This window comes from Barbus barbus (assembly GCF_936440315.1).
Source record: "Barbus barbus genome assembly, chromosome: 31".
Taxonomy (NCBI): Eukaryota; Metazoa; Chordata; class Actinopteri; order Cypriniformes; family Cyprinidae; genus Barbus; species Barbus barbus.
In genome coordinates, this window is record NC_136759.1 from 17,054,357 (window position 1) to 17,069,415 (window position 15,059).

Here is a 15,059-nt window from a genome sequence, read left to right on the forward strand (position 1 = left end):
TTATTAAATGTTAATGTAATTGTTATTTGAATTATTATAATGAGCATTTCTTATACACACACACACACACACACACACACATATATATATATATATATATATATATATATATATATATTGTAACGGTTGGTGGTTGTAGATACGGGAGCGCACGATGAAGAATAACAAAAAGAGACTTTATTAGGCATCAACACACATTTACCATTATAAACTTAAGAACCGACAAGGATTGAGACAAAACTGAATGCTTATAAAGAAACAGGAAATAAAGGAGCAAACTAGATAATTAATCAAACACAGGTGACAAGACTAAATGATGATTACTAATTAACTAAATCAGAACAGGAACTACCAAATAAGGTCAAACAGAACTGAAAGGAAAACCGACATGTGACAGATATCGCCCCCCTCCCGGTAGGTGCGTCCCGCACCGTAACAGTAACATCGGGGAGGGGGGGCGGGCGTCCTGGAGGCTGGCATAGGATCAGGACAGGGAGGAGAACAGGGAAGCCTCCAGGGCGGATCAGGGGCCTTGGGAGGCCATGGCAGGACTGGAGACTCGGGAGGCCATGGCGGGACTGGAGATTCGGGAGACCATGGCGGGACTGGAGATTCGGGAGGCCATGGCGGGACTGGAGATTCGGGAGACCATGGCGGGACTGGAGATTCGGGAGGCCATGGCGGGACTGGAGATTCGGGAGGCCATGGCGGGACTGGGTCCTTGGACAGCCATGGCGGATCTGGGTCCTCGGGCGGCCATGGCGGATCGGGGTCCTCGGGAGGCCATGATGGATCTGGGTCCTCGGGCGGCCATGGCGGATCGGGGTCCTTGGACGACCATGGCGGATCTGGGTCCTTTGTGGCCTTGGCCTTTGGCCTGGCCACACAAACTGAGGCTATATGGCCCCCCCCCCCAAAATTTCTTTGGGAAAGTTCCCCTCAGGCGGCCATATTGGAGGAGAGGGCTCTTGGGGGTGCTCTGGAGGAGCGGGCACTTGAGGGCGCACGGGAGGCGCGGAGCTGGACGGAACCAGCAGAGACGAAGGAGAGCTGGACGGGACCAGCGTAGATGACTCTTGAGGGCGCTCTTGCAGCGCGGACACTTGAGGGCGCTCTTGCAGCGCGGACACTTGAGGGCGCTCTTGCAGCGCGGACACTTGAGGGCGCACGGGAGGCGCGAAGCTGGATAGAACCAGCGGAGACGAAGGAGAGCTGGACGGGACCAGCGGAGACGCAGGAGGGTGCTCTTGCAGCGCAGACACTTGAGGGCGCTCTTGCAGCGCGGACTCTTGAGGGCGCTCTTGCAGCGCGGACACTTGAAGGCGCTCTTGCAGCGCGGACACTTGAGGGCGCTCTTGCAGCGCGGACACTTGAGGGCGCTCTTGCAGCGCGGACACTTGAGGGCGCACGGGAGGCGCGAAGCTGGATAGAACCAGCGGAGACGAAGGAGAGCTGGACGGGACCAGCGGAGACGCAGGAGGGTGCTCTTGCAGCGCAGACACTTGAGGGCGCTCTTGCAGCGCGGGCACTTGAGGGCGCATGGAAGGCACGAAGCTGGATAGAACCAGCGGAGACGAAGGAGAGCTGGACGGGACCAGCGGAGACGCAGGAGGGCGCTCTTGCAGCGCGGACACTTGGGGCCGCTCTGGCAGCGCGGACACTTGGGGGCGCTCTGGCAGCGCGGATTCAAAGGGGCGCTCTTGTAGCGCGGACATTAGAGGGCGCTCTTGCAGCGCGGACATTAGAGGGCGCACGGGAGGCGCGGGGCTGGACGGGACCAGCGGGAACTCAGGTGGGCTGGACGGAACCAGCGGGACTTCAGGACGGCTGGACGGGACCAGCGGGAACTCAGGTGGGCTGGACGGGACCAGCGGGAACTCAGGTGGGCTGGACAGAACCAGCGGGAACTCAGGTGGGCTGGACGGAACCAGCGGGAACTCAGGTGGGCTGGATGGAACCAGCGGGAACTCAGGTGGGCACTTGCGAAGTGCCGGAATTGGTGGGCTCAGACGAGGAGCAGGCACTGAAAGGCACTGGCGAGGAGCTGGCACTGGAGGGCGCTTGCGAGGAGCAGGTACTGGATGGCACTGGCGAGGAGCAGGCACTGGATGGCACTGGCGAGGAGCAGGCACTGGATGGCACTGGCGAGGAGCAGGCACTGGAGGGAATGACATGCCCTCAAACTCAATTAAAACCCCCACTGGTACCTGAACTTCTTCCCTCGGCGGCTCGGGGTAATCCGTCATAGGCGGCGGAATCCTTCTCGTCGCGGACGGCGCAACGTTCATCGCCCCTTGCGGCGGAATCCTCCTCGCCGCGGGCGGAACATTCATCGGCATCCCACGCAGCACGGGCAGGGGCGAGCCGCGAACGGTGGCGTGAACCCCCGCAAACGACGGGCACAAGCTCAAGCATCCTGAGCAGTGATCTCGTCTTCGGTAAGCGGTCGGTTCTTCTGTAACGGTTGGTGGTTGTAGATACGGGAGCGCACGATGAAGAATAACAAAAAGAGACTTTATTAGGCATCAACACACATTTACCATTATAAACTTAAGAACCGACAAGGATTGAGACAAAACTGAATGCTTATAAAGAAACAGGAAATAAAGGAGCAAACTAGATAATTAATCAAACACAGGTGACAAGACTAAATGATGATTACTAATATATATATATACACACCCACACACACACACAAACCATGTGGCAATTACTTTAATACGCTAACTTTTCAAACTAAATATGTATTAAATTGTTACATGTATTAAGTTATAATTTATTAATATTACAATTATTGTTTTAATTAAAATTGTATTGAAATTATTATCAATTAGTATTAAGTCACATTTAATTTTTTTATTTAATTTTATATTTTTTTTATTTAAGTTTTTATTATTATTATTTATTGTTGTTGTTGTTTTAATTAAAAATAAAAATTGTTGTTAATTAGAATGCTTTTGCATTTACAGTGGTCGCCAACAGTGTTAGAAAACCTGACAAATCTGAAAATATTGACCTTTTTTGCCTCCAAAACATGATTTCATTTCATAATGTTTATGAAACATGCAGTTGGTTGCTCTGAGCACAACAAATATCAGATGAAGTTAGTCGTTCTGTTTTTATCCACTTTTAACTTTAAATGTAGTATGCCTACCTTTTGCAGCCACCTTAATTGTGCAAAAGATACTTTTTAGGGGGGCCGTTGTACACTTAATCCCTGACCCTCCGCAGAAACAATCCCACTTGATTTTTATGTCAGTGAATGTGAATGCTGGCAGAAGGCTAGGAAATTCCACATCGCATTTAGTAAATTGCCCCATGCGCTGTGATTAATCTTGATTCGGCTGCAATTAGATTGTATCAAATCTATATTTAATTATTTCTTCTGTAGGGAGAAAGCACTCCGCTTTGGCTCTTGCTCTTAAAAGCCGTTCCCACTGCTAACCAGCCACAGTCCCAGACATTTACTCAAAAGGAGTGTGTCGTGACCTCACCTTTGAGAACAGTGGTGTGGACGCCGGTGGTCCTCCATTATTTTCCCTGCTTCCATGGCTTGTTAGAGAAATGGAGGAATGCGGTGAAGGAATACACACACTAAAGAGCAAGAGGCACAGATGTCTCGTCTTGATGCACAGAGCTTCTTTCTCACCCTGCCCTCCTCCACAGCAGTGTGTGTTTAAATAAAGCTCTCACACAGTGTTTGAGAGAGTTTATTACCTGCTCTTGTCTGGGTCATCAGTGTGCTGTGTCTGTCAGAGACAGGATGGTGATGAGACAGACCTGGAGGATTGTGTCAACCATCCAGCGGGACTTGACACACCTTTGGATATTGTGTGGGAGGAACAATAATGCCAGTCTCCTCTGGCTAAAGCTATCGACGTGCAGGGAATAAGACTCGACCCACTCCTCTTCCAAAACGTCCTGTCAGGAACCTGTGCAGAAAGATGTAGCTGCACTTTCAAGCTCAGATGGGGATGCAGATGTATTTTGATTGGTTTGTTAAAACGCACAAGCAAAACAATGCAGAATTTCTTTAAAAAAAATAAAATATGATTTAAAAAAATGCACTTTTAAAATTCCATATTGTTAATTTGCAAATGATAAGTTTCATTTGAAATCTGATGTGCTTTAAAGTTAAATTAAATTAACATTAATTTTAAACCATTTTATAAATGTAATTTTTTTTTAACCATTTTATGGCAAAACTTTTCAGTGTTGAATGAAAATTTAACATAGAAATACACACACACACACACACACACACACAAATATATATCTGAACATCTATATTATATTATATTATTGTCATATGTTTTGTGTCTGGCCCGCCCGCCCGCCGCTCCACTCCCAAGCCCTAGGATGACAGCAGCTATCCAGCCCATCGGCCGATCCACTGTCCGGCCCGCCATCTACCCCTTCCCGCTCCTCCAGGGTGCCCTCCAGTGCCTTCTCCTCCAGGGTCCATCCTGGCCTGTAGACCCCAGGTTCACCCCAATAATTTTTTGGGGGGGGGGGGGGGGCATATGTTCGTGGCCAAAGTGGCCGAACCTAAGACCTTGGACCATCGGCCATGGCCTCCCGAATGGCCGGCTCCTCCTTGGCCTCCCGAATGGCCGGCACCTCCATGGCTCCCTGATCTGCCGGTGCCTCCTTGGCTCTCTGACCCGCCCTAGAGGCCTCCCTTGTCTCCGCCCTGTTCCTGCTGTGCACCAGCCTCCAGGGCACCCGCCCCCCCTCCCCGGTGGAATTGTAACGGCGCAGGACGCGGGAGTAATGTCACATGTTCAGTATGTTTTGTCCTGTAGACCCCAGGTTCAACCCAAGAAAATGTTTCTTGGCCAAAGTGGCCAAACCTAGTTGCCCTGATTAGTTCGTTCCGTTCACCTGTGTCTAGTTAATTACCCTCGTTTGTGTATGTATTTAAGCCCCAGTCTGTTCAGTCTTTGGTTGTCCGGTCACAGTTATACTATGTTGTGTTCTCCATAGTCCTTCTGCCTTTTTGTTATTATTAAACTGAGTTTGAATTGCACCAGCTGTTTCCTTCGCCTTCCTCCTCCCGACACAACCGTGACAATTATATTTTATTATATTATCTATTTTATAAATGTATTTTTTTTATTATAGCAGTACTTTTTTGTATTGAATGGAGATTAAATATGATAGAGAAAAAAACAAATATATGCCGCAATAAATGCATAATAAATAACTCTTTTTGTTTATTATTTTAATGCAGGGGCTTTCAAACTTTTTGATGACAAGGAGCTTAAAATAATTAATTTCACATCCAAAGACCCATTTATGCTGTGTATAAAAATATTACCATTGAAATTTTGAAGGCAGTAAGTTAAAAAATAGTTCAAACCACTCTTTAGAAAGCACAAAATGAAAAAAAAACTCAACTTAATTGAATGTATATATTTTCAATATATCATGTTTTAAAGATGTTTTGATGTTTTTACTGTAGATCACTTGATAAAATGCTGCCTTGATAAAGTAGAAAATTGACAACTTATGAACGGATTTAATTAATAGCTCAATATGTCAAATTGACAGTCCCATAAAATATACTTTGTTTAAAAAAAAGATCTCTTCTTCTGTGGATGCATTCTGGCCCCTTATGTCCTCATGGGATGAAAATGGGGTGTAAAGAGCTCAATGCATATTAGCAACATGCTAAATCAACTAGCTACCACACTGATTTTTGACCATTTTGTGTAAGCCATGTTTAATACATATACTGTTTGTACAGGTGAGTGATGGCAGTCTGACGGTGCAGGCCATCACGCGGGAGGACCGGGGGGCCTACAGCTGCCATGCCCACAGTGACCAGGGGGAGGCGCTACACACTACCCGCCTTCTGGTGCAAGGTGAGCATCTACAGATTGCAATGTCTGTGTTGCAACACATATCCATTGATTTTCCTTCTCCAGCAAAGAGATACATACACAACAGACACATCTATACACAAAAAAAAAATCTTCCGGTAATTGTCAGGAGAAGCAAGCAAGTGTCCTTCACTGTCAATATTTGTCCTTTTCTCGCTACTGTGGTCATCGCGTCTTGTCGATACTAGGTGCAAAGATGCAAAGCCCTCAGTGCTCCCTGGTTAATTAGTCTCTTTCAGTGAATCTGTGCATGGACACATAAGTGTTGTCAAAGTCTGGTCTTTCCGTCTCGTCACTCTAAGCACATCTGCCGCAGTCGATACGCTCAGTCCGCTCCATCTGCATAGATCACTTCCTGTCACTCAGCTCCTAATGGAGCCTTCCAGTAGAAGCTGTTTACAGCCCTGCTCGGAGCGATGGAGGTGATATACTGCAGGTTTACAGTTACCGCTCATGTCTTGTACACACTCACCTTCAGAGTGGCCTGTTTATTTATTAACCTGTAGTTCACATGAGGATCTTATATATCTTTCTCATAACTGCTGATTTACAAACTTACTGAAAATATCAGATCACATTAATTTCTGTGCTGGTCAGGCTTATTTGTGCTGGTCTAGCTGGTGACCAATAGAAAAGGATCAGTATGGAGATCTCTTTAATATTTCAGATATTTCATCTAGACTGTAATAAGAATAGAAGGAGAAAAGGACACTGGTTATCTCTCCCGCAGTGCTCAGTTTTTGCAAACTACCAAAGTAAGAATCAAAAAATTCTGATTGGAATATCTGAGCTATGCTATCAGCATTCACAATAATTCTATATTTTCTGTTTTCATTCTGTCGACCAGCATCTATTTAAAAAAACCTTGCGGTAACATAATTATGACAAAAAGTCAAAATTGAGATACTATGCCATTATTATAACATAAGTAGAAATCGTGAGATACTCTTTTGGACATAAAAAGACAAAATGTCAAAAGTATATTATGAATAATTATTATGACCTTTTATCTCAATTTTGACTTTTATCCCATGACATAAAAAGTCATACAGTAATCATGATACAGTATATGATATGAATATAACTTAGTATCTCATACATTTCACTTAAAAAAATTAAAGCTCCCATACTTTTGATATAAATGTTGAAATTTGAAGTTAAAATGACATAATTGACTTATCTTGATTTTGACTTTTTGTTATGATTCCTACTTAATTTTGTCATAATGTACACTTTTATAATGGACTTTATAATTTTGACTTTGTATATCATAGTTTTTGACTTTTCATCTCAACCATGACTCAGTATCTCATAATTTATATATTTAATCTCAAAATTATGACATTTTATATCATGATTTACCAAAGCATTTTGTTTTCTTAAATGGCAGAAATGGGCCTCCATACCTTTTGGCCTGGCTTCTGAGAACGAGTTCAAATAATGATTTTAAAGGGATCGTTCACCCAAAAATGAAAATTGTGTTGTTTACTCACCCTCATGTCATTCTAAAGCTGTACGGGTTTCTTTCTTTTGTTGAACACAAAAGATGATATTTTGAAGAATGCTTGTAATCAAACAGTTGACGGTTCCCAATTGACTTGCATAATATTTCTTTCCCTATGGAAGTCAATGGGGACCAACAACTGTTTAGTTACCAGCATTCTTCAAAATATCTTCTTTTATGTTCAACATTTGGAAAGTTCCAAACATTTAGTTTTGGAACAACATGAGGGCGAGTAAATTATGACAAAATTAAATTTTTTGAGTGAACTATTCCTTTAAAGGGAAAACAAATCTGTCATCAACACACTGGTCCGTTTAAGCCATGGATCAAACGTCACCTGGAAAAAGATCTGGCTGTCTTGTCTCCTTCATGATGGATATGAGGGGATCTGTTTGATAAGTGTGTGAGTTTCATGCACATGCAAACAGAATAATGGTTGTTCGCTCTGAGTCAGCACCTGGTACTGATACCACAGTCTCTCTCCATATGGCCTCCGCGTTAGTACAGAATGATGAAGTGGTTCAGTTTATTATCCATGGGCCGTGTACAGTATGACAGCAAACATGAGCAAGCTGCCTGTCACTGGCTTTGTGGCTTTCACTGCAGTCAGATTTATGGCAGTGGAGCATGGCTGTGAATACAGAGCAGCACGCTAACACACAGCCTGCGCTGGGAAACGGAGAATTTAGAGGACACTTGTGATCACAGAGCACCAGGAATCATCGTGGAGCTTCTTGTCCATACTTCCTACACAACCTGCTAAGAGCTGGCTGATATATACTGAGTAGTTACCATATATTTGTGATGATTTGCTGGCGAAAAATGAAGCAATGTCTTGAATATCACAAAAATTTTAATGCAGGGCTTTCAAAACAATTTAATATTTCCCCTAAATTAGTGAAAGCTAATGTATGAAAGCTATGTAATTTCATGCATAAAGACCAATTTATGCTGTTGTAAAATATTAAAATTATATAAAGAATTGATGTTGTTTTCAAAAGAATCGGCTTTTATTTTGATACAGTATTATAGAATAAATTAAATGCAAATTATTATTTGAAATTATCTAGAGATAATATCCGTTGACATATTTTTTTCTGATCATTCACATCATTAAAGTAATCTTTTAAATATTTAAAACAAGACTGTCAATAGAATTAAATAATAGTGATTTATCTCATGATTTTATAAATATATTAGTAGCTTTTATAACCCTAAAAACATTCTAAAACACATTGAAGAACCCTGTTTTAATGCACCCTTCACATCACTTTTTAGTTAATCATAAAGTATACAGTAAAGAAAGATGTAGTACAATGTCAGGACAGTACTTCAGATTTGCATTTTTTTTAGACATTAAATTTCTATTGGCGTGAGATGCTGTAACAAGATAATCAGAATAAGAATAATTTAATTAATTTCTTTGGATCAGATGTAATTATTAATTTCAAATAAATGTTTCAAATTAGTTTGCATCATCACTTAAAAAAAAAAAAAAGTCAGTGTGAGGCTTTTTAAAAATGTTTTAGTATATGTTATAATGTTTTATGTGTGTGTGTGTGTATATATATATATATATATATATATATATACATTTTACAGTGCAATGACTATCAAATGTCAGTACGTGACCTATTTTATTCAAAGAACGGGGATCTATCAAAGTCTGATCATGTTTGTGAAAGTGAATCATGTCATGAACAAAGGAGATTACTGAGGACCTCGGAAAAAGAGTTGATGTTGCTCATCAGACTAGAAAATGTTACAAAACCATCTCTAAAGAGTTTGGACTCTACAAATACACAGTCAGACAGATTGTGGACAAATGGAGGAAATTCAAGACCACTGTTACCTTCCCGAGAAGTGGTTGACCAACAAAGATCACTCCAAAGCAGAACGTGTAATAGTCTGCGTCTGCGATGTTGCAAAAGTTCGCAGGGTAACTTCTAAGCAACCAAAGGCCTTTCTCACATTGGCTGATGATAATGTTCATGAGCCCAACATCAGGAGAACGCTGAGCAACCGTGGTGTGCATGGGAGAGTTGCAAGAAGAAAGCCAATGTTCTCCAAAAAGAAAATTGCTTGCCAAAGAACATGTGAACAAGCCAGAGGACTATTGGAGAAAGGTTTAATGGATGGATGAAACCAAAATAGAACTTATTGGTTTAAATGAGAAGCTATTATGCTCAGAGAAAAGAGCACACTGCATTCCATCTTAAGAATCTTATCCAATCGGTGAAACAGTGGTGGTAGTATCATGGCTTGGGCCTGTTTTGCGGCATCTTGGCCAGGACAGCCTGCCATCATTGATGGAACAATGAATTCTGAATTATACCAGCAAATTCTAAAGGAAAACATCAGAGAACGTGGGTCATGCAGCAAGACAACAACCCCAAGCACACATTCTGCAAGTCATTCTACCAAAGAATGGTTAAAGAAGAATAAAGTTAATGTTTAATTGGAATTGCTGAGTCAAAGTCCAGACCTTAATCCAATTAAAATGTTGTGGAAGGACCTAAGCAAGCAGTTCATAGGAGGAAACCCACCAACATCACAGAGTTTAAGCGGTTCTGCACTAAGGAATGGGCTAAAACTCCTAAATGTTATTGTGCAGGACTGATCAGCATTTACAAGAAACTTTACATTCAGTTACACACACACACACACACATTATTTATTTTAGTTTTTTATTAGATTTTAATTAGATATTTGATTACTTTTTGAATCCACTTGGCAACAATGTCTGCTTAATTGAATTGATGGATTACATTTGACCAATTTAAGCCATTCCGAGTACATAAACACTGAAACAAAACTGAATATCTGATCATATTGAAATATATATATATATATATTTATAAGCAATATAATCTGCCCTACCTGGAATTTAGAGCGTTAGTTGGAGTGATTTAGAAGAGGATCGTCTGCTCTTGTCTGAGTACCAACGAGTCAGATGGAGACACATATGAACTGTGCTGAGCCAAAATTGCCTTGGCCATGGGCTGTTTTGTTTAGTAAACTAGCAATATTGTTTTTACAAAAAGCAATATTCTCATGAAGCCTCTGGAGAGGCACTCTAGTTAAAACCTGCTTCAATAACACGAGCATGAGCAACGCCAGGGATATTTTTAGACGCTTTCAAGTGATGCCTTTTGCGATTTCATTTTAATAAGCAAAGCTGCGCTACTGTCAATAATCCCCTTAGACGCAGTGTCATTTACTACACATTAAGGAAACATCCAGGAAGCTCTCAGCATAGTCCACATATTAAGATTAGAAGATATTTCACAGCTAGTCATGGGTTTGTGCAAAGAGCAGCACTCATGCTGGATCTTTCTGCAGAGCACCCACAAATCTCACAGCGGTCCGAGTGTCACGACAATATTCCTGCCTACCCACACGTCTAATTAAAAGTCTATTGGCAATTTCAGTGACAGCCTCATGTGGGAAGGATAATATTCTCTGTGGGAAGGTCTGACAGTAGTATCCTTGCTGTCTTTATTAGACAGGTTTATATACACACATAAACATGGAGGAGAATTAGGATAATTGCAAGGAATATCACATCTGTGGCATGCAGTTGATTACCACAGACAATAATTCCTTTCCCTTGTGTATATAAACAAAAATGAAATGTGTTTGCACTTCCAGTAAATACGCTAAGAAACAGAACGTTAGGAGGCGAACGGCTGGCACAATATTTTGAAAGTATAACCACGCTAACATGTTAGCATTAGCATGCTAGCTTGTTAGCATTGCATTTATAGGTTGTCATTTAGACAACCTGTTGTTAAAGTTGCTCATAAATATAATATGAATACTAAAGAGGTTTTGCACAGTTTGGTTTATGTATGTTTATTTGATCTGCTTTAAAAGTTGATCTGCTATTCTTTTAGTTCTTGCTTCCTCTTCCTTTTGTTTTCCGGTCATGTCACTGGCTTATTGTTTTGTTTAATTAGTCATATGTTGTAATTGGTTGTTCTTGATTAGTCTTGCTATCTTGTTTGGCTCAGAACCAGAGAACAAATGGAAGGGGAAGCAGGAACTATAGAACAGAGGGCGGGGTTTTATTATTGCGCTCCTCCTCTCATCTTTCACTCACCGCAAACTAATGGTTGAAGGGGCATGGTTAAACAAATTTTGCCCAAGCCATAGGCCATGTCGTCAAACTGACGTCATCAGAGAAGGAATGCCATTTCAGAGCGGAAGCAAATGATTAGATTTTGATTAAAGATTACGAAGACAAATAATTTTCTTCAATGGATTAACTTGCACGGATTAATTTTTCCCTTTAAGACTAGCAATATGTAGTAACAAAATAAATATTGTAAATTTAGATTTCATTCGGACTTTAAGATGATAAAATTGAGCTGAGTGCTAGTTATTTGCCATCAGCTTAAATGAAAAACTGTTTCCAAAAAAAAATTTAAAACTACATCTCACCGATGTGTCTTTATTTTTCACACTGTGTAATTTTAACGGTAAAATATTGTAAAATAGCTATGAAAAAAACATTCACAGTAGGTTAACAGTAAGTTCCTGTACTATATACAGGGAAAAACTGTAAAAGAGCTATCCAGGCATTTCATGTAAATTTACAGTAAAATGCTTGTTGTAGTTTTTAGAAGTAAAAAAGAGAAAATCAACATATAATTTACAGTCAAATACTCTAAATTGATATTCCCAGAATTCCCTGCGTGTCTGTCTCACATTTGAAAGTGCTTTGTTTGAATAATCATGCTACTTAATAGTTTTTATCAGTTATGTACATTAGGGTTTTATGGCACATCTTCTGTTGTTTATTAAATGTTTATTGCATTATTTAAGCGTCATGTGTGTTACCATGATGGTGTGTTGTGTTTGCATGAATGACTCTGTGCACCTTCCGTATATTAGTATATACTTAAGCTTGTGGAAACACTGCTTGTGGTGAATTTAACTTTTTCTGTATTTTTTACTAAATTAATCTGGCAACCACAGCTGACAAAAATTATATTGTAAAAACTACAGTTATACAGTAACTGTTACTGTATATATCATAATTGTAACTTTAATTCACAAATGTGTCTGTATCTTATAAACATCAACCATTTATCTTACAGATGTCTTTCTCATACTGTACATGTAATTTTATATCTCATAAATGCAAATGTATTTCTTGCAAATTTACTTCTCATAATTGCAAAAATATCTTGTAATTGCACATTTGCAAACGTATCTATTCCTCATACTGCAATTATGACTGTGCAATTGCGACTTTCTCAATTGAGACTTTATATTTCACAGTTACAATTATATTTCTTATAATTGGGACTTTATCTCAAAAAGTTCTCATAATTGTTTCCCTTACAATTGCAACTTTACTTACAGCTCACATTAGTCTAAACAATAACCCTAATTTTTCTGTTTTGATTTTTGCTTATTTGTCTGTCTATAACCCTTGTCGCTGTTTGCCTCCACCAGGTCCTCCATACATCGTGTCACCACCTGAGAACATTACTGTTAACATATCCCAGAATGCCCAATTTACGTGCCAAGCAGAGGCGTATCCTGGCAACCTGACCTATACCTGGTACTGGGAGGAGGACAACGTCTACTTCAAGAAGTAAAGTTATGATCGAGTTCACTACTGTGCCAAGTCTCAGAGTCTTGAACACAGAAGCTGCTGTCTGTGTGTGTGTGTGTGTGTCTGTCAGTTTTAGATTAGAGCCACATATATTTTTAGACCCAGAATCCCTGAATCTCAAGCCCTCTACAGCTGCATTAAGGCAAATGCTAGCGCAGTGACGGAGGCGCACACAGCAGGTTTTTATGCCGGGATGGGAACATCTTGTGACATTGTGCTTGTGTCATCACATGCCTAAAAAAACATGCTGATCATCTGAAGCCGAGCCAGAAGCTGTTCTGACTCCCCCAAGCGTGGCCGTATTGACCCTCTATATGCAGGGCTGTAGTCTGTTCCTCTCTTGTGGAGACAGGCCAGAATAGTGTTTCGAAATAACGGTTTCCGGTACTATTGAACTGTGAGGGGCGGACGGATGTTCATGGGAATATTCAGACTGCTGGCCAACTTACCACTTTGTGTAAAAACACTTTAGTAGACACTGATATTTGTAAAATTAACCATAAAAATCTATATTTTTTTGCTTAGAAGTGATTTTTTTTTGTCTGAAGACATACATTCATCCTCAGGGTTGTACATTATTAGTAGGGGGATTGCCAAATATTGTCTAATCTCAAATTATTTTATTTTATTTCATTTCATTTGTTTATTGATTTTTTTTATATATATAATTTTTGTGTGTGTGTGAAAAGAACAGTTTATTGATGGGGGAAAAAAATATAAAGTTTACTTCAACCAAAGCCAAAGTTAAGAAGCTAAAATTAAACTGAATGCCATTTCCCATCAATTATAAAAAGAAATGTTTAAAGTTTTTTTTATATGTATATCTTATATGTCTTTATTTTTCATAACTGTGACTTTATATCTCATAATTGTGACATTATACTCACAAATTTGTCTATACAATTGCAATTTTATACCTCACAAGTGAATTTAATTCCCATAATAATAACTTACAAATGTCTCATAAATTTCTCATAATTAAGATTTTATCTCATAATTATGTATTTTATCCAACATTATGACTGTCATAACTTTGACATTATGTCTCACAATTAAATTGTTTTATCTTTACGCTTTTACGAGTTTTGACCGTCTCAAAATTTCAATCTCATACTTGTGACTCTTAAATTGCTACTTTTTCTCACATTTTTCATTGTCGTATTTGTGACTTTCTCGTAATCTTGCTTTTTTTGTATCGCAATTATGACTTTTTCGTAACTGTGACTTTATATATCACAATTGTAATTTTATTTATCACAATTGTGGCTTCATGTCAAATTTATCAAAATGTCATACTTGTGACTTTCCCTTAATTGCACTCTTCATCTATATCTCACAAATGTAGCTTTAATTCTTGTGACTGTTTTGATGTTTATTTTTCATCAAAAAGTATAACGTTCATTTAAAACTTTCTCACAATTATCTTTTTTATTATTCACTCTGAGGCAGAAACAGACTGCAATAATAATGATACATTGTAACCGCCTCAGTTCTTCTCGGTGTACAAACACGTTTAATAATATTTTTCTAACGGATCATCTCTCTTCTCTTCCCTGCAGTGATCTTAAGCTCCGCGTTCGCATCTTTATTGACGGAACCCTCATTATCTACAGAGTGAAGCCAGAGGATGCTGGGAAATACACCTGCAGCCCAAGTAACAGCCTGGGCATCTCCCCCTCTGCTTCAGCTTACCTGACTGTGCAATGTGAGTTTCACCTTCAACCTCTTAAAGAGCCGGTAGCACCAGGCTTGCGTTTGAAATCTCAGTCTATGTCCTGTGTGCCTTTGAGGTGTTTTATGTCAAGTATACTATCATCAGAGCGGGTAATTGGTGTCTGTCACGTACAGGGACAGAGCTATTTACACCCTTTGAGATGCCATGGTGGCTGCCAGGCATCTGAGATTTTCTAGTTGCTGCCTCTCTCTGGAGGGTTTGAGAGCTCGCTTCCATCTGCACCAGGACTCTTGTGGTGCTGCAGGAAGTGGCGGATAAGCCCTGAGTCTGAGCTGCCTCTGTGTCTGTCTGTCTGTCTCTCTTGAATAG

General features: G+C 40.4%; 1 protein-coding gene across 1 annotated transcript in view; it reads left to right on the forward strand.

The window, feature by feature from the left end:
• The window catches only part of LOC306851038 (protein turtle homolog B-like), a 63,691-nt gene that overhangs the window by 34,812 nt on the left and 13,820 nt on the right, over window positions 1–15,059 (forward strand). The window contains exons 5-7 of the mRNA XM_079387083.1: window positions 5,750–5,867; window positions 12,853–12,994; window positions 14,575–14,720. Coding sequence (XP_079243209.1) covers window positions 5,750–5,867; window positions 12,853–12,994; window positions 14,575–14,720 — 406 coding nt within the window. The remainder of the gene's footprint in view (window positions 1–5,749; window positions 5,868–12,852; window positions 12,995–14,574; window positions 14,721–15,059) is intronic.